At 34.4% G+C, this 21,388-nt stretch overlaps 1 protein-coding gene across 5 annotated transcripts in view; it reads right to left on the bottom strand.

Annotated features, from left to right (window-relative positions):
• PTBP2 (polypyrimidine tract binding protein 2) overlaps window positions 1-21,388 on the bottom strand; it is a 92,827-nt gene that overhangs the window by 22,962 nt on the left and 48,477 nt on the right. For all 5 annotated transcript variants that reach the window (XM_030936272.1, XM_030936274.1, XM_030936271.1 and 2 more), the window contains exons 6-8: window positions 15,087-15,251; window positions 14,890-15,000; window positions 7,630-7,825 (exon numbers count right to left, since the gene is read on the bottom strand). In XM_030936272.1, the coding sequence (XP_030792132.1) occupies window positions 7,630-7,825; window positions 14,890-15,000; window positions 15,087-15,251 (472 nt within the window). The remainder of the gene's footprint in view (window positions 1-7,629; window positions 7,826-14,889; window positions 15,001-15,086; window positions 15,252-21,388) is intronic.

The following is a 21,388-nucleotide window of genomic DNA, read 5'->3' as shown; positions in this document are numbered from 1 at the left end:
CATGTATATTATTATTCTTGATAACTATTCTACAGGGGAGAAGACAACAAGCTAAAATGTCAAGCTAATCTAATTTTATTCCACTATTTATTAGTTAGGAGTATGGACCTTGGAACTAGACTTCCTGGCTTTGAGTGCTAGGGCTTGGTCACTCAAAAGTTAAAGGAATCTGAGCAAACTGTTCTTTCTGCCCTACTTTCCAAATCTGTAAAATGGGATCCATAATGGTAACTACATTTAGAGATGATATATTACTTGTGAAGGGCTAAGAACAGCTGAGTGCCTGAAACAGGACACAAAAATGGTTAGCTAATATTAGTATTCATATTCAGCAAACTTTTGGCTCCTAGGATTGACACATTTCATTCTAAGCTACAGTATTTTAAACGTTTGTGTCACAATATAATGACATAAAAAACTCTAAGCAGGCCAGGCGTGGTGGCTCACGCCTGTAATCCCGGTACTTTGGGAGGCCCAGGTGGGAGAATCACGAGGTCAGGGATCAAGACCATCCTGGCTAACACGGTGAAACCCTGTCTCTACTAAAAAAATACAAAGAAATTAGCCAGGCATGGTGGCGGGCACCTGCAGTCCCAGCTACTTGGGAGACTGAGGCAGGAGAATGGTGTAAACCCAGGAGGCGGAGGTTACAGTGAGCAGAGATCGCACCACTGCACTCCAGCCTGAGCGACAGAGCGAGACGACTCCGTCTCAAAAACAAAAAACAAAAAACAAAAAACTCCAAGGAATAGAGGTCGAATCTAAGGAACTAGTATTAACTTAATAATTTTCGAGCTATTCCTAGGGTGGCAACTATTGCAAAGGGATCTATCTAAGCATTTTGATAGTGGAGCCAAACTTTATTCAGAGATTTAATGGTGGCAGAAAACACAGCAAATCCCTTCTACCAATACCAATGATCCAAAAAGCCTAGTTCTTAGAAACCAGTATATATGCATCTTCCAAACCCCTTTTCACTGGGGTTTCGTTTTAGAAAAGTCTACTTAACGGCCTACATCACAATAATTAACTAAAAGTAGCCTTACTAAACCACAAAAATACCATGCCATATTCTTGTTCTTTCTAAGCTCTGGTTCAAGAAACCCAAAACCTTAGAAGCAGCATTCATCTCTGTAGGAAACTCTGAACAGCCTAAATTTATTAAATTATATCTGAAAGACTAGAATGAATCTTGTTTAAACACACACACACACACACACACACAAACACATAAAAGTAAAGAACACAGGCATTACCTATATATATTGTAAGAAAATATGAGTATTGCTCTATTACCTCACTACTGCAGTACTAATATGCAATCTGTCTAGTTTTGTAGTTTTTCCCTTCATCACTGTAGATGAAAAGCAATAATGTATTTAAGAAAGCCACATTTCACAAATGGCTTTTTAAATTGTACATATCATCCTATTCAAAAAGAATAAACAGGAGACTACACAAAAGTACACATACAACAACAAAAAACACCTAAGAGATCTAAATCCTCTCAATGAATAAATAGCTCACATGCACACCTGGATGGGTTTTTTTCACAATGATGTATACAAGAAAAGTGATTTATCATCTATTGGTATTTACTGAGAAAATATTAATGTATCCTGGTCTTCCATTTATGGGCATGAATTCCTTCTGAGAGAAAGATTTCTAATTTTTTTTTTTTTTTTTTTTTTTTTTTTTTTTTTTGAGACGGAGTCTTGCTCTGCCGCCCAGGCTGGAGTGCAGTGGCCGGATCTCAGCTCACTGCAAGCTCCGCCTCCCGGGTTTACGCCATTCTCCTGCCTCAGCCTCCGGAGTAACTGGGACTACAGGCGCCCGCCACCTCGCCCGGCTAGTTTTTTGTATTTTTAGTAGAGACGGGGTTTCACCATGTTAGCCAGGATGGTCTCGATCTCCTGACCTCGTGATCCGCCTGTCTCGGCCTCCCAAAGTGCTGGGATTACAGGCTTGAGCCACCGCGCCCGGCCCAGATTTCTAAATTTTAATTAATTTTGCTTAGTCCTTTATCCACCCTACCCCCTTCCTTTTTTGGGCCATTGTTCAAGGCCAAATTAAATAATTACATACATCTGGGCTAAGGTCACAATTTCAAACCACTCTGGGCTACTAGAACCTGCAAACAACTGACAGTTTCAAAAGTTTAAAGCAGACAGTGGGAAGAATCTATAATGTACCTGTTCATAAGCTGGTTTAAGTACTTACCTGAAAACAAAAGCTGGGCAAAAACTTAAAATTAGTAAATACATGCAAGAATTTAACTAATTGTCCTACACAAACTGAATTACAAGGTTGGTAATTCTAGTTGATGAAGGAAAATTCTACTTCATAAAGATTTTCAGCTAATTAATGTAGAGAAGGAATATGTGAATTAGGGGAGAAAAAGCAATATTTGCAACCCACTAGTGAAATTAATTAAGGCAGCAACCATTAGCTACTAAAATCATTAGCAGAAAAAAATGTAACAAAAGGATCAGAATGTCAACACCCAAATCCACAGTCTTAAAGCATCATTAAAATCACCAAAAGTGTGGCAACCAGATATTAGATGTCTCCTACTGAGACACAATAGGAAGCACAAGAAGCACTTAAAAAAAGAAAAAAAAAAAACAAAAAAAACAGGCTCTAAATCTTATCAAGCCTTTGGAGCTAACTTTAAGTTTATATAAGAAACGCAGCAGATAGAGAAAAACAAGTTAACATGACACTCTAAGGAAACAGCAAGGCTGGTCTAATCTGTGAAACTTTCTAAAAGGATAACCATGTCACTTCATAAGTAAATGGACATGAGATTGGGAGTAGAGAAAGGCAGAGGACTATTACAGACTGAAACAGACTAATGAGATAAAACAACCAAATCTATGTGTGGCCCTCCACAGGACCTTGTTCTGAACAAATCAAACTTTAAAAGCATTTTCAAGATAATTGGGGAAATTTTAATGTGAGTTGGGTATTTGATGACATTAAGAAATCACTGTCAATTTTGATTAAGTGTAATAATCATATTATGGTTTGGAAAGAAAATGTAATTATTTTAGAGACACTATGGTAATATTTGAGAAGACATGTCATAATGTCAAGGATTTGCTTTAGAATACAAAAGAAAAACTGAATAGATAAAACTAAGTGTCAGCGCTATTGAACCAAGATGACAGGTGTATGGGATTCGTTATATTAGCGTACAGCCTAAATCTCTAATAATAAATTAATAAATATTACCAAATGAATAACCCATATAAATGTAACAAAGAAAGAAAATCAAAATAAGTTTTCCAGTTAATTTTATGTATCACAAATATATAGAAAATAAAAAATTCAGTTTAACAGCTAATTAAAATTGTGCCAGCAAAACTGTACCAAAATAGATTTAAATGACATTAATTAAGTTACGAGTTCTTTTCTCTATCAGTAATTCTCAACTCTTGCTACACAGTAAAACCATCTTGAGATCCTAAAAACATAGCAATGCCTGTGACCCACTCCAACTATTCTCAGTCTGGGGTAGAATCTGGTGACTTCAATGTACAGCAAAATTTTGAGAAATAATGTTCTATAAGACCTATATGTTTACCTTTATGAATAAATGTATCTGTTCACAATGATAACTATTTTAACGTCAATGATTTCCTACAAAAGATATGCTTTGCCTTTCTTTTAAAAACATTATGATGAGCATGCCTGTTCCTCAATCTGAAATACAAGGAAAGCTCTAAGATAAATATTCTTTGCACACACTCTCTCTCCTAATTTTTAGAATGCAGACAACATGTTCATGAAAAATTACTTCCAGCAACTTTTCTAAGTGATCTACCCCTTAATAAATTAACTACACCTCTTAACGTGAGAAAACGATTATAATGATATCTCAATTTATAATCTGAAGGATTTTTGATCACCATGTTCTTTGAAACAGAATATGTGAATGACTAATAGTCTGCCACGTTTGTGATTATGTATTTAGATGTCAGATTTTTAAACTCATTACAAAGTACTCAGTCTCCTTTCTTTGAACAAATTACATTTTCTGAGACACTATGATACCTAGCATTGAAGGAAACAGAAAAGCCAGATATAAATGTTAGTCTTAAAAAAGTACTGTGTAAAATAAATCAATTCAAATTTATAGTACTGATTCTAAAGTAATTAAACTCAATCAAGTAGCTAGATCTAATAAAAAAATCATACAAGGTAAAGTGAAGCCCCCCACAAATATTTAGCAAAAGAGTATCACCTTATATTTGTGTTCTTACAAAATTTTTGAAACAAATTCAATTATTTCATTTTGAACAAGTACTGTTTCAGGAAGACTGAGCAGGAAGGTAATCCCATCAATACTAGTTTGTTGAAGTCATCTGATTAAATAATTAGAGGAAAAGATTTAGTTACTATTCTAAAAGGCATGTCCTCACTTATGCAATATTGGGTATCACTGTAAACAATGTTTAAAAAGCAAAAAGAAAGGTGGAAACTGAGATCAAATATTCACCAAATGTATGAAGAAGAAAATAGTGTCTTCATGTCGTACAAATGAACACTTTGGGATTGAGATCAATTATTTAAAAAGATAGATTATTTAAACATACTTTTCCAAAAACTGACCTGTCTAACATACATGAATAAAGCTGAAGGCTTGGCTCATCCAAAATATGCATATTAATATCCTTACTACCCATTTTATAAAAATTATTGTACATCCTAACAGAAAGAATGCAGGTAAGCAATTTAGAGAATTGTGACTGTCAAATAAACATTTAAAGACTGCAAACTAAATCTTAACAGAAATTAAAATAATAGACATTTTCCTATCAAATTAATCTTGTGAAATTAAAAAATAATATGCTGGTAGGGGAAAAAGTAGGACACCCAGCCTCATATATAATTAATGTTAGTTTAAGTTAATATCACCTTTAGATGAAGAAATTTGCAAATAATGTAAATAGGCTTTAACATTTTCTTTGACCCAATAATTCTAATTCTAGGAATCTAGTCTAAGAAAATAATTTGAGAGGCAAAAAAGTACAAGGGTGTTTTAATAAAAAGTATGGAACAGCCTATATGTCCACTTTCAAAGGTACAACATATCCACTAACATGCTATGCAGGTATTAAAACTATCTTTTAAAACAAATTCTAAGTAAAATGTCAATTACAGTAAAAGATAATGCAAATCTGCAAATACAGAGCAATTTTAATTTTGTACAGAAACATGTATTTACATTAAAAATATAAAAATAAATGGTTATCTCTTGTGAATTACCAAAACTTGGGTCCATTATCTGATTTTTAAAACCTTTAACTCACCTACTTTTAACCTATTTTTGAGTATACTTAAAAAGCCCAGTTATAACACGATGCAAAAACATTAAAACAGATAAAAAATGAAGTCACTTAGGAAAGGCTAAACATTTTTTCCTTTTTCTTATGAGGCAGAGATGAAGAAACAAAAATGCATTATACTAAAAAATTCAACACAGAAGTGGAAAAAGACACTAGACAATTTTTTGGTGAAGGGAGGAACTTAATTTACATGCTTTTAATGTAAAAACGTAAAACACTTAAAAAATGAACAAAAGTGGTCGGGCATGGTGGCTCACACCTGTAATCCCAGCTCTTTGGGAGGCTGAGGCGGGCAGATCCCCTGAGATCAGGAGTTCCAGACCAGCCTGGCCAACATGGTGAAATCTCATCTCTATGGAAAAACACAAAAATTAGCCAGGGGTGGTGGTACATGCCTGTAGTCCCAGATGCTCGGGAGGCTGAGGCGGGAGAATCGCTCGAACCTGGGAGGTGGAAGTTGCAATGAGCCGAGATTGCGCCACTGCACTCCAGCCTGGGCCACAGAGTGAGACTCCGTCTCAAAGAAAGAAAAAAAAACGACTTTATTATTGTTTCAAGAGTTTCACCAAGGTCATAAGATCACAAGGAAAATGCTGAAAAATTCCCTAGAAGAATCCAGGTGACTTCTAAACAAGCCTCCCCTCCAGGATCCAAGTGCATCTAAGTATATTCAGATGGGCAAATACACACAGCTCAGTATGGTCCAAAGAAGTGATTATTGTAGTCCATTGTTAATGCTAGCTAGTTTCTCGTTATTTTATCTTTAAATTGTGTCTAAGAATTTTTCAACTTCTTAGAAACTATATGTAAAATCTTGATGATACCATCTGTTTTAATAAAGTAATGTATCTGCCAGGTGCCTAGCTGAATGCCTATGACCTAGAAGTTACTCAATAAATTCTGATTCTTTCTATAACAACATCTATCAGTAAAGAGTTTAATAATCTATAGTAGTAATTATAAGCAAAAACCATGTTTCACTGTTTCACTCTTGACTTTGCCTTTAAAAACTGTACACTGTGAAATATTCAATCTTATTAACTCGAATTACGAATTCAGATAGACACACACAGAGGGGTAGAGATTCTGTCAGGAAAGAGTGTAAGTGACCTAAAGCATCTACTACAGTCATCAAAAACACTATGACTTGTGCCAGATATACCAGAAAATTCAAATAAAGGGTCAGATTTGTTTGTTTAAAGTTGCCAGAATTAACAAGTAGTTAATTCTGATTCGTTACCAGAATCAAATATCAACTGCCTTAGAGTATCTTTCTCTCCATATATACCACTTACAGATTTCAGATTCACAAACTGATGGCATGATTGTTATATATTGGGAAGTATTTCCAATAACTACTTCATTATATGATTTTTTCTTTTTGAAATGATGGACATAAACTAAACTGTAAAAGCTAGTTTGTCAACTATCAATTTTGAGTTCCATATGTATAAAAATCATGACTTAAAGATAATCTTACAAATACTAGAAATCAAGAAATACATCAAATAAAAGGAGACTCTAAAATTCCATCTTATAAAAAATCACTTTGCATACTTTACTTACAAAATAAGATTTTCCTGTATTTTTTTCTTCATCTTGATTTCACTCTATCAACTATAAGTTGCATATGCTTGCACTGTATTTTTTTAGGAGGCTCAAGTCCATTGTGGTACAAAGTAAAATATAAATGATTAAGACAAAATGCAAAGAAATAGCAAAATTAATTTTACAGAAAATTTCTTCTAGTTTAAACTGTTTTTTTAAAAGGCCGCTACAATATGCTTCAAAAAAAATCCCATATGCCTCCACCCATTATGTATGTTTTGTCTCTTAATATTTCACTGTTTCCACGCAATGCTAAATTAAAACAATCAGATCAGCACTGAAAAACACACACAAGAACTTCAGGCCTAGACTTGGGCATAGTGACATCAAGTTTAAAGCGTAACTACGGCATTAAGAATTCAACAGTATTTCTTCATTAGAGCTTTTCTTCTTTTGTTCTGGGAGAGTGGCATGGAAGAGAAGCTGAAGGTATTAAAAGGAATAAAACTAACATAATTTTACTTAGAGTTACGCATAATTTTACTTAGAGTTACGGAGAACACTTTGGATTGTTCTTAACAGTATTCATATGCCTTCACTTGAGAAAAAGAAAACTCATGAAACCTAACACAATTTGGTAAGGCCCAAAATGGAGGGATTCATTATACTTACTGGTACTTTTCCATTTGGCAAAATGGGAGAAAAGTGGTTAAGACAATAAAAATCATACCTAAGAGAGATGTCTCCTTGGCAAATGCTGCAGCAATAGCTGGATCCAGTGCAGGTTGTCCATCCCCAGATGGAAGATCAGGCCGAGTATAATCCCTACTTTTATCATTGTTGTACTTTACGTTCAAATTCACAAGTTTGGAAAAATCAATCCTTAGGGTACAGCAGGCATTATAAATATTCTGACCATCTAGGGCCTGTAAAAGTGAATAAAGTACATCAGCAATCTTAAACAAAAAATAAAAATTAGTGAAAGTATAATTTTAATAAAACTCAACAACAAAAACTCGAATTTAAAAGCTACCAGGAAAAGGATTCCAATTTCATACATCAAATTTTGCTGTTCCAGCTGTCCATGTATTAGTTTCCCCGAAATATTATCTTCCTTAAATAGAAAATGCTACTTCAACCTAAAATACAATCAGCTAAGCATCCATGCTAATACTTTTAATTGTAAAAAATTGCAAATAGGTTAATTTAATAAAAAAACTAGTAAGTGTCACAAACAGGAAGTCCTGCAAAGTAGTACCACACTACTCTGCTCAATAAGGTTAATTTTATTACACATATATGTATTGCTGGATGGCAGTACTTAGATGATTCAGTACAGTTTTATAAGGTAACTGCTATTTGATGCCACATTGTACAAAGTTGCTTCAAACCAAATTATCCTAACACATAATAGCAATTCCCATAAAATGAGGCAAAAAAGAAAACACTATTTTCCTTAACCTGAAATGTTTACCCCCAATCAGATTATCTTGATGAAATTAGTAAATCCAATGTCATTCCAGAAAAGTTCTGAAACTGACAAGTGCCAGGTCTAGGATTAATTAAAAGCCTAGAGTCTTTTAGGTCATCTTAAGCAAGTTGTTTAACCTCTCTGAATCTCAGTTTTTTAAGTGGGAAAACAGGAATGATGACAATGGCTGTCATGGTTCCTCACAGGGTTATTATGAGGAGTAAACTAAAGATCACATATGTGAAAATACAAGATAAAGGACTATGTTACTGCTATGATTATCTTGTATTTTTTCTGCTCCTATATAATCACCATTTCTAGTTCAGCTGGATATAAGCTGGAAACAAACTAGAGAATAGGTGAACATACTGTTAACTTTTCATTAAAAGAATAAACATGTCGCGTTATGGAAAAAGTAAACCTCTACAGTTAGCTTAAGTATATAAAGCTTTTAATTCAAATATTCTCACCTCTGGGAATATAAAATCTTTTCTCTTAATACACGAATTTTTTACGTGACTAATTTACCTAGCTAAAAACTAACCTAGAAAATAATTCAACACAGGTTCATTCACTTCAATACAGCACTGCTAAAAACTCAAAGGGACTTCATACACATCAGGATTTGAATTACATTGGGTTAGGCAAGGTACCTATCATCACATAAAAGTGGAAGCCATGTATCAACTTTATCAGCCAGAATAACATAACTATTAATTCAACACCCTGGTGTAAAGGCAAACAAAGCACTGAAGATAGGTATTCATTTACTAATGTAGCATTCCTATAGGGAAAATGTAAGATAAGTAATAGAATTGACATTTCTACACAACAGATAAGTATCAAAAGATGAGTAGCAAAATTCACTCTTAGGTGACTACTTCAATGTTGTCAAAGAGAAAATGATACCTTATGAGAAAAGATCTGGCTTTGAGTCACAGTATCTAGGTTAATGCTAAAAGTGCTGATACAAAATTACTAAACCCACACTATGTTTTTTAGGAGGTGAATTCTTTCCCAGCAATACTGAGGGCGATTGCCAAATTATCTAACAATTAATATGCCCATTGTGAGAAAGCCCTCCAGGAACCTTTGAAATTTTCCCTTTGAACATTAAAACAAAAACAAAAACTTTATGTAGGTGGAAACTACACAAGTATACCTAAGGTACAAGAGCTAGAGAAATAAGCAAACAAGATGTAAATTAATCATCTGTTAGCAAAAGAGGAAAGAAACAGGAGCTGAGGATGCATGAGAACAAAAATCCAGGTATTTTAAATAGTTGACTAAAGTAGGTGACCACAAATAAGAAAGGGAGTAAAATCAAATTTTAAAAACATATGCAAGCTCACTTCAAGCTCATGTATTTGCAAAATCCCAAGAAACAGCAGTAGCACACAAACCAGTCCTGTGGTTCAGCAATCAGGAATGCGGTGATCTTGTTGGAGTAAAGATTTCTGACAGTAAAAGCTCAAGACAATTTGCAGAAAGACCTTCCAAATGTGCCTACTCACGGTGAAAGTTTAGACAGTAAGCAAAAACAATCAGAAAAAAAATTTTCATGTAAATTTGAAGTTTATGGCTAAAACATGGAAATCAAAACACAGGAAAGATATTAGGCACAGAAAGCATAATTATAGCAGCACAATGAAACATTGTATATGGACTAGAAACATGAAAAGCCACAATAAAACTATTTCCATTTTTCAGAATGTTTACTATTTATAACTTACTTTTTTGAAGAGCTTGTTGGGGATCAGATTTAGCACACAGTGAGAGAAACCATAACTTCCAAATTCTTTATCTACTTTTTAATTTTTGGCAAGTCATGAAAAATTATCAAAATCAACAACACAAAATTAAGCTTATAATACTAATGTAATATTTCAGACTAATTATTTACCACTATCGACCCCACCCTGGTAGATTATGCAGGATTTTCCTAAAGCATCCTAAAACCACTGATTTCATCATAAATTCTCCATTAATATGAATGTAAAATATACAGATTGTAAATTAAGCAGATGTCAAGCAGAATCTTTGCCCAAGATATTAGGAAAGGACAATTCCATTAGGTCTCTCAAAGAATCTGCATAAAGCAATGTGTCCTCTGTGAGAAGGAAATGAATGACATAATCTTACTTTCACAAACCTTTTACCTCATATTTATTTTTATTATTAGTTAGTGATGAAATGAAATCTCCTGGAAGAAATAAATAATAAGAAACAACCCACTTATACGTTAAAATAAAATGATCATATAAACAGGACTTCCAGAAGACACAGTATCACTGTCCAGTGTCAACTAGATACTCCTAATAAAGACATAATGTTTCTGAAAAGCTGTTTCTAATAACAAAAACAAAAAGAACCATTTCCTACTCACGTGTGTTATAATGTAAGGACTACATAAAACAATTTTTAAATCCCAGGTGAAAAGGAGATTACATTAGCTGTCTTATTATACTGTTAAAAAGACTGGTATTTTTATGCATCAAGTAATTATATTCCTCAACATTACAAAAGCTGAATTAGAATGCCAAGAAGGCACATCTTTGCCTAATACACTACTTTCCAATAAATAAACAAGATTTTCTAAAAGGTATTAAGGTGTTTTCTTTAATAAATATGAGGATCGCATAAAATACTTTTTATAGATAATTAAGATTGTTACTATGACTTCTGATTTTCGCCCTAAATGTCAATGCTTAATATGGCAGAGAACAAAGCAGACATGGTACTCAGAACTTACAGTCCAACAGAAAATATACACATTTAACAAATTAAAAATTGTACGTGTGGTACTGAGAACTAAGAAAGGAAGGGATCTAATCTAGTTGAAATGTTACGGAAGACTTCTCTCAGAAAGAGGCTTCTAAACTGATACTTGAAAGACAAAGAGAAGCAGAAGTTGGGCATAAAGAGATGAAGAGAAAAAAATAGTATTAGCAAATGGAACAGCAATCTGTAAGATCAAGACATTAGAGAAAATACAGTGTATGCAAGCTATTTAAAGAAGTACAATACAGCTAAAAAGGCATGAGAGGAGATTGGAGAGGCAAGCTGAGGACTGATTTAGAGTTTTATAAGCCATGATCCATGATAAGAACTGTGGACTTCATCACAAGTACAAAAAAGTCACTAAAGGGTATTGTGATTAGAAGCAATATGACTTGAGGACGATATCATTCTTAGTACTCTGTGGAAAAATAATGGAGGCAGGGGAAGATGTCAAAATGGTGAGTTCAGTCAGAAGGCCAAGGAAGTAGAGATATGAAAGAGAACTATTACTACATCAATGCTACTCAAATTATGATTCATGGTCCAGCAGCCCAGGCTACTCTGCATGAATGTAAGTCTGTGTCAAAATTTATGTCAATATCAACATTAAGCATACTGTTTGCTAGAAGTATGCTGATTTCAGTTTGACATACACTAACTACCTTGAGAGACCAGCATCTTGAATACCACTGGCTTAGACTGCAGTGGCAGCAAAAGAGTTGGAGAAAAAAGGCCAGATTCAACAAAAATTTAGGAGGTATAATCAATAATATCTAATGACAGGCTGGAAGGAAGGGGAAAAATACCATGTTTTCTGGCTTGTTAATGAGACTGAAGTTGGTATCTTGCACTTTACTAACAGCAGACACCAAAAACAGGAGCTGGATTGAACATATTAAGTTTGAAGATAATCATTAGACTGCCAGGTTCTTAGTGTGGGTCTCTTAGGAAAGGTCTGAGCTAGAAAATGTGATGTGAACACTGTCTGAATCACAGAGGTTTAACGGAGCTATGAGAGCAGGTGAGGCCTCCCAGGTAGAAGGGGAGTGACATGACAAGGAAGAAACAGAGGGGTAGGATAAATCTAGGTGAGAAGTATCAGAGACCAGGAAGAAAGAGAATTTTAAGATAATGGTGCACAGTGTCAAATATTATCTAGATATTAAGTAAGACAAGGACTGAATCATACCACTAGCATTTAGCTACTCTAATAATCAATGGTGACACTGGGGAAGAGTAATTTGGGTCAACAGTGCTAAAACCAAATTATAGTAGAGAAATGAGAAGATAACAAACAACAAGGATAGCCTACTTAAGAAGTCATGAGTGAAAAGGGAGAGGGGAGGCAGGGTGATAGAAAGTATGTAGAGTTATAGATGGATGGATTGAAAGTTGAAGGTAAATTCATTTAAAATTAAAGAGGCTGAGAATACTTGAAACTGGTGAAAAGTGGCCAATATAGAGAGAAACAAATGAGAAAGAGGGGATGACGGATAGTTCAGTCTCTTGAGCGGCAAAAGACGATAGGCTTTGGTGTTTATGGGTCTTAGATAACTAAACATCTATGCCTTTTATTAGAAGAGAAAGACAAGTGTCAGTATTAGCAGATTTTGTAAGAAAAACTGGAAGCTTCCATGTGATTTTCTTCTTCAAGCAAGTGAGAGTGAGGAGAGATATGGTAGAAGGGAAAATTTCTATCTGATAGATGCATTGTGAAAAACAGAAAAACTGTTGACTGAAGAAATGTGAGGAGATTTTTAAACTAGAGTAGGGGGCTTCTTTGTAGTTGATGCTGATGGATTTAAACTGGTACCAATTGTCAGATTATGTTATTATGTGATATTCTCTAGTAGAGCCCAGATGCAGGCATGTAAAATGAACATTACTGTAGTTACCAAAATGTAAATTTTACCAAAGGGTCTAGATTACAAGGTAATGGGGTAAAGCAAGTTTAGGAAACAAATTTCCTTTTCTTTCTCTAATAAGTGAAGTGTGAGTTCTGATACCAGAATAAGTACTTAATAAAACAATTATCTACTGTCTTAGAATTATAACTTTAAATCTTTGTCAAGACGACCTGAGCGCATACCTGTGCACAAACATCAATATTATAGTTGGATGCTTAGTATCTGTTCACAGAAGATTAAACGAAAATTGCAAACAGCTGACATAATTGAAGTACTTTTATGAGATTAAATGTAACCATGTACTACTTCAGACAAGATACACATATAAACTATTTTCCCCATAAGAATTATAGCTCAAATATGGTATAATCCCCAATCAAATTTTATTTAATTGGTCCTCTAACAAATACTTTTCTTTGGAGTCAGAAGAGCAAGGAAAATATTCCACACCAAGAAAAATGCAGACTATATTTAAATGTTTGAAGTTGTGAAAAAATGTCACAGAAACCATGATTTCTAGGTTGTCTCCTATTCATAAAACCTCATACCACATTGATTTTGGTAGCCAGGGCATGTGAAAGGACGATAATCATTTTTTGGGAAAAAAAAAGAATTCTAATTGTCAATCTATGCCTGAAGAGGAAAGCAAAATAAGATTAGATTATACCTGAGAACCAGTGAGGAGCAGCATACTGAAAGAAAGCCTGAGACTGAAAAAACGTCTACCTTATAGGCAGTGTTCATTATAAGTAATTCACCTTTAAATCTTAGCATCCTCTTGTAACAAAGGGGAAACCCCTGTTTTGCTGACAACATAGAGTAGTGGTCAGAAAAAATGAGATTATAGCATTTGGTAAACTATCACAATTTTGCTATTATTACTTGTTTAGCCTTTCTGCTACCTACAACTAATTTTGCTCCAGAAATGAGGTTGTGAGGATGCAAATGCAATGAAACCATTATAAAAAATGGTCTGGGCTCCACAGAAGTAATCTTGATCTGGAGGAAGCATTTAAGTATTAGAGACAATAATTAATCTGAAAGTAAAAGAACGAACGAAAGAAAGAAAACCAGTTAAGACAAATGTAAGCTTATTAAATGGTTTCGTAATAATGGCTTAATAATGAATTTTTAATGGCTTAATAATGGAATAGTAATAATAATGAGATACTACGGCACAAAAAGTTAGAGACAGAGCAAAAGTAGATTTCAGATATACAAACAGAAGATTAAGGTACTTGGAAGCAAAGATGTGGTATGCAGTTTTCAGTGGCAGCCTTGATGGGAAATTTTACATTTCTCAATGACCTCACATCTTCCATATATAACAATGACAAAAAAGATAAATGATATAAATAAAAAGTGACTAGAAACCTATTCATAAAACCTTTAAAAACAAAGACATTAAAGATAATATATAATTTTAAATAAACTGAGAGCCTATCATAGCATCTGAGCCACATCTGAGTATTTCAGCCAAACTCTCTTGAAAATTAATTACTTTGAAATTCCCACTAAAAGCCACTTCAAATCTTATGCAGGTGCACATCCACAACATAGTCCAGCTTTTTTCTTAAGAATAGAAACTTCTGTCCTTAAATTTAAAAAAAAAAAAGTAAAATAATAGAAGCCTACATTATGGTTAACTACAACTATGATTTTCCTGAAAATAAGTATTTCTTTTTTATGACAAATATTAAGGTTTCTTAATATTATTTTAATGCTATTAATTTCTACTATCTATGCTGCAAGATATCATTAAGTATATATATATATTTTTTACATATACATTTCAATTTAAAAAAATCACTATCTCAAAAGAAAGACTTACTAGTTTTGCTTGTTGAGCATTTACTGGATCACCATACTGGAGCAAAGCTTGAAACTGGTTGTTTTTTGTAAATGTGATTATCTTCAAAACAGCACCAAACTTAGAAAATATCTGTTAAAACATTAAAAACAAAATGTTACTTATTTACTATATTATTATTTCTCTAATTTATAGGTAATTATGCAGATTAAACTTACTTGGTGAAGAACATCAAGTGTTACAGGGTAGTACATGTTGTCAATAATTATTCTAAGTACTGGACTCTGGGCTGGAGTCACTGCACTCTCGCTAACTGTGGTGCCACTAAGAGGAGTATTTGCTGTCTGGACAGCTGTCACAGCTTGAAGAACTGCTTGAGCACGCTGGAAATTAATATTATGTAGTTTAGAAACATACCCATTATTGTCACATACTTTGCTACCTGTTACACTACTAGTTCACTTTGTTCCTAGAACTTACACAGATTAAACAACATTTAATGGCCACTCAACAAACATTTTTAAGCACCTGCCATGAGCCAGATACTACCTGTTTAATAAATCAAATATTCGACTAGTATTTCATTCAAAAAAATTATCCAGGCTTTGGGATCAATGTTGAACAAGTAAAGATATGATATATAATTTATTCTCAAAAAACAAGATGTAGTTTTACAGACACATGTATCATCAGAAAATGTTTTAAACAGAAATTTAGAGAACAATAAAACTTTAACATTAATCACTCCATAAAACAGTTACATTATAAATCTCAACAAGGGGGTTACTGAATTATCCAAAAGAACTCCCATAAAGCTTATTATTTCTAATACAATGTTAAAATAGGAACGTGCAGAAAATAAACACATTTTTCATACTACACTTAACTTCTGACACCAAAATTTTTAGAAAAGAAACCGATGTGTACTCCAGTCCAAAACCAAAAAATTCTCAGGTAAACTTCAAGATATTATATGAACGATATTTCCCATACATTTTACGGTATCAAACACACCATCAATTATAAAATGCACTATTGTTTTAAGTATGACTAATAGATATTGCCAATTGAACTATGGAAGATAGACTACTCCAGGACACATCAAATTTCTGAGATCTTAAAATGTGAAAAAATATAACCATAAAATTGAATAAACACAGTATTTGTAGGAAATCTGCCAATCAAATATTACGTTAAATGCTCCAAAAGATTACCTTTATTACTATTATCCCTTTCCTATTATTATTATGACAGAGTCTATGATAAGGACATAATTTCTTTCTACCTTATCTGTGGTCAAAAAACAACAAAGGCAAATAGTTCTAAAGTATAACAATGACAAATACCACAAATACCTATACATAGCTTTACAGTTTGAAAAATCTATATTAACAGTTAATGAAAGAGAATACAAAAGAATTAAGATACTTAGGAGAATAAACAAGAACAGTCATTTTACTAAAATATTATATAATCACAGATCACACGGCTTGAGAGTCCAGATACATATCTACACAATCATTTAAATGCTACTTAATTTTATCTATAAATTTATATATTAGCCAAAATGACTTAGTAATTAAAATCCAACATTTTGAAATGTGATAGATTATTTATTTTAGTAGACATCTTGATACTATCATTGAAAAACTAATTGTAAATTGGTAAAATTAGATTTACGGAGCAGTAGCTATTCAAATGTTTAAATATATTTAAATATTTTAAGTAGCTCATTGCAATATTATCTTCATTAGTGAACATGTTCTTACGGTATTTATCTATAATAACAAGCATAGACTACCACAACTTAGAAAAACACTACACATCTACTGCTTCAAATAATAAAATGTGTTTTTTAAAATAGGAATCCATGATCATGGTATAAGAGTGGTGTAAAAGATTAAAAATTCCCCTTCAACTCTGTCATCCATTCTATTTTCCCCTACCAACCCCTCACAGTATTATCTTAGGTATCCTTCCAGAGATACTAGCTACATCTACAAGCACATATATATATATATTATACTTATTCCATACTTTTTTCCCAATACTATTCATATTTTATTCAATACTATTCATACTTTTTAGTTCAATACTATTCATACTTTTATTTAACACTACTCACTGTTCTCTATCTTCCTTTTATGGCTTAACAATCATGTTCTCCCAGACCAGTAACAAATTACTTCATACATTTCTTTATGATTTCATTTTTTTAAAGACTTCATATATTTTTTCTTATAATTAATGGAGCAGAGTTGGCTTGCCAACATAGATTTTAATAAAACTTCTTACCAAAATATTACATACACACAGAAAAGGACACAAAACCTAAGTATAAAGCTCCATAAAATACCACAAATTGGACATCTCTGTGAAATAACTACCCAGATAAAAAACAACATATTATCAACACTCTGTAAGCCATACTCATGCTTCCTCCATGTTACATAAATGGAATCATATCAGATATATTCTACTTAGGTTTGGCTTCTTTCAGTAATTATGATGTACACTACCCATGTTCTGCAGGTAGCAGTAGCTTGTCCATTTTAATTACCATACAATATTCTGACCGGGCGTGGTGGCTCACGCCTGTAATCCCAGCACTCTGGGAGGCCGAGGTGGGTGGATCACCTGAGGTCAGGAGTTCGAGACCAGCCTGACCAACATAGAGAAACCCCGTCTTTACTAAAAATACAAAATTAGCCTGGCATGGTGGTGCATGCCTGTAATCCCAGCTACTCGGGAGGCTGAGGCAGGAGAATTACTTGCACCTGGGAGGCAGAGGTTGCGGTGAGCTGAGATCACGCCATTGCACTCCAGCCTAGGCTTGAAACACCATCTCAAAAAAAAAAAAAAAAAAAAAAAGCAATATTCCACTAAATGAATACACCACAACATATTCTGCTGCTGTTGAACATTTGGATCATTTATAGTTTGTTGGGCTACTACATACAGTGTTCCATGAATTTTCTTGGACATATCTTTTAACATACATATGTATATATTCTCAGGTATGTTTAACTAGGAGCGAGTTTACTCCTCCTAGGAGTAAACTTTGAGTTTACGTCAAAGAATAGTATATGCTCAACTTTAGCAGATATTTCAAGTTTTCAAAACTGGCCGTCACCAATATTTTATTACCTATCCTTTTAATTTTAGCCACTCTGGTTATGTGCATAGCAGTATCTCATTTGGAGTTAAGGCTCTCAATCCAAACCCAATCTACTCTTTGCTTATCAGGGGATAGCTTTTAGGGGAAGTAATAGCTAAAGGGAGACCTCAAGACATTTAACACTGGTCATGTGAAGTGTGAGGTGGAGGAAGGTTGGTGCAAAAGGCAGGCCAACCCACAATATTCCATGCATGAGAGTAGTGACATAATGGCAGCAAACAACTAACATCAGGAGAAAGCATGCCAGGTTACAGGATATACCATTACTTTTCGGACCGAAGCATAAGCAAATAGGGTGGAAATAGTCATAAGACAGAGGACAAAGAGTAGTAATCTCAGAAAAGGCCTTTACCCTGAGCATGAACAGGACCTACTGCATGGGAGTAACTCAGATACGTGCATTTGAGAAAGATATGCACTGGCTGTACTAGGGAGAAAAAATTCCAAGAGGCAAAAGAAAAAGAAAGTAGTTTATAAAGATAACTATTGTAGTAACATAGCCAACAGATGAGTGTGTTTGAGCAATACAAGTAGCAGGAAAGATGGAGAAAACCAGGCAGATAATTAAAAAGTGTGAACTAATAGGACCTGGTGATTTCATGAAGGGATGTGGAAGAATTCATGGTTAATGCATACTCATTTGTATGTCTTCTATTATGAAACCCTATTAAAATGCCTAGAAGTGAATGAATGTAAAATAAACACTGAAGGGAGGGAAGGTCATCATTAGCTGAGAATAATTTTATCAAATTCCTGGAACACAGAAAATGAATGGAACCAAACAGACTGGAGACACAGTGAACACACAGCAAAGAGGAGTCATACTGGTAGCAGTCACAGGAACCAAATTAGAAATTGGCAGGTTCACAGGAGGAGGGAGTGGGTGAAAAACGGAAGAACAGAAAGTCTAGTTCATTAACAAAGAGCTAAATTTCTCTTCTCCCTCCTCTGACCAACTTGTACCCTCACCATTAAACAACAACAAAAAAACTCTCTCTTAAAGGAACCAGAATTTCTTTCTTTATTTCTTTTTTTTTTAAGAGACTGGGTCTCATTTTGTTGCCGAGGCTGGAGTGCAGTGGTGTGACCAGTTCACTGCTGCCCTGAACTTACCTCAGTCTCTCAAAGTGCTGGGATTATAGGCACGAGCCAAAGTGCCCTGCTGGTACCAGAAATTCTAAAGGGAGTTTTGTGACCCAGAATAAGAGCTCTTTGGTATGTGGGGGGAATGGGAGTAACAGCTTAGTAGACTCTTCATTACTTTATCCTAGAGGAAAGCACACAACTTTAACAAAATGTAATTGTCCATTCTGAAATACGAAGAGACAACAAACGGGGGATGAAGAGAGTGAGAACAAGATAAGCATAAATGCTAACACTGAAAAAATAACTCAGCATATAGTGATGTATTTTTTAAATACTGTAATTAGTATCCTCAAAGTACTGCTGTCACAAGACATAACCGACTACAAAAAAAAGATGACCAAAGGAGATTGAAGGGCTTTAGAAAATGAAAAATAAAATTGTAAAAGCATTTTTTCCAACAGAAGAACTTTGCACTGATTATTCCTTCTGTCTGAAGTTAAGTGGCTTATTCCCTAACCACTTTGAAGATCATTATTCAAATATCCCCTCTCAATGGGGCTTCCAAGGGTCATCCTAAGTCCCCCTCCTCCACATCCATGTGTAGGCGCCAGCTTTGTTCTTTTTTTTGGCAGAGTCTCGCTCTGTCACCCAGGCCGGAGTGCAGTGGTGCATGTGGGATCACTGCAAGCTCCACCTCCTGGGTTCAAGCAACTCTCTCTGCCTCAGCCTCCGAGTATCTGGGATTATAGACATCTGGCACCATGCCCAGCTAAATTTTTTTTCTTTCCTTTTTGTATTTTTAGTAGAGACAGGGTTTCGCCATGTTGGTCAGGTGGGTCTTGAACTCCTGACCTCAGGTAATCCGTCCGCCTCAGCCTCTCAAAGTGCTGGGATTACTGGTGTGAGCCACCAAGCCCAGTCCCCAGCTTTATTCTTTACGTGTTCCTTTCGTTTAATCTTTTAAAATGAGAATGTGCTTACAAATTACTTAAATAACAATGAAACAGAAATGGGACATTAAATGCTATTTTAAGAGGACACTGTGTGTGCTAAGTGAATAAGCCACAGAAAGAAAGACAAACGCCACATTATCTCACTTACATATGGAATCTAGAAAAGCTGAACTCACATTAGTTGAGAGTAGAAAGATAGTCACCAGAGGCTGGGGGAGGGAGGAATGAACAGGGAAAGGGGAAATGATGGTCAAAGTACAAAGTTTTAGACAGGAAGAATGGTTCTGGTGATCTACTGTACAGCATGGCAACTACTGTAATGCATACTATTGTATGCTAATGAGTTGGCTGATGGCTGACAGCCCCACTTCAGGATAGGGACTGGTCACCTGAAAGACCAAAGCATGATTAGAGGCTTATTATCCTTGGTAATATCCTATACAATAAACTAGTAAATCTCAGTAAATGTTTCCTTGAGTTCTCTGTGCTGCTCTAGCAAATTAACAAATCCAAAAAGGGGGCTGTGGGAACCCTAACTTGAAGCTGGTCAATCAGAAGTTCCAGAGGCCTGACTTGCTGGTGTCTGAGGACATCTTGTGGGACTGAGCCCTCAACCTGTGGGATCTGATGCTATCTCCTGGCAGATAGTGTTGAAACTGAGCTAAGTTGGAGAACACTGCAGACCTGACTGCTTGCTTGCCATGTGGAAAAAAAATTCCCCCACATTTCTGGCCACAGAAGCCTTCTGTGTTGATGGTTGTGGTGCGAGCAGAGGAAAAACAGTTTTTCCACATTCCACTGTATACTAAAGGAATTTTAAATGTTCTTACCATAAAGAAATTGTAAATATTGGAAATGATGAGTATGTTAACTAGCCATATTTGATCATTCCACAATATATATGTATTAAAACACCACCTTGTACACCGTTAAGTATATACAATTATTTGTTAAAAATAAGTTAAAAATGCAAAAAAAAAAAAAAAAAATCTAAGTAAAAAGAAAGAACAGCAGATATTTTCTTTTGGTATTCTTCCTCTTGATAATTATTAGAAGCATACATTCTTTTTCAAAAGAAATTAAAAATTCATCATCAAATTAAAAAAACAGCTGAAATTTCAGTCCTATCTTTTAGGTAAAAAGTTTTACAAGCTTATTTTTCATAAACTAAACGATTTTGTCACTTTGTAAAGTGACAAAAATCTATGAGGAATAGTTTTCCATTACATTTTTATTAAGAAAAAGTCTGTATTTTACTGACAGAGAAAGATATCATTAGTTTTAAAACTATATTAAAACAGCT

Source organism: Rhinopithecus roxellana, chromosome 8 (genome assembly GCF_007565055.1).
Source record: "Rhinopithecus roxellana isolate Shanxi Qingling chromosome 8, ASM756505v1, whole genome shotgun sequence".
NCBI lineage: Eukaryota > Metazoa > Chordata > Mammalia > Primates > Cercopithecidae > Rhinopithecus > Rhinopithecus roxellana.
The sequence above is the reverse complement of the archived record's forward strand: the minus strand, read 5'-3'. Positions and strand labels throughout refer to the sequence as shown.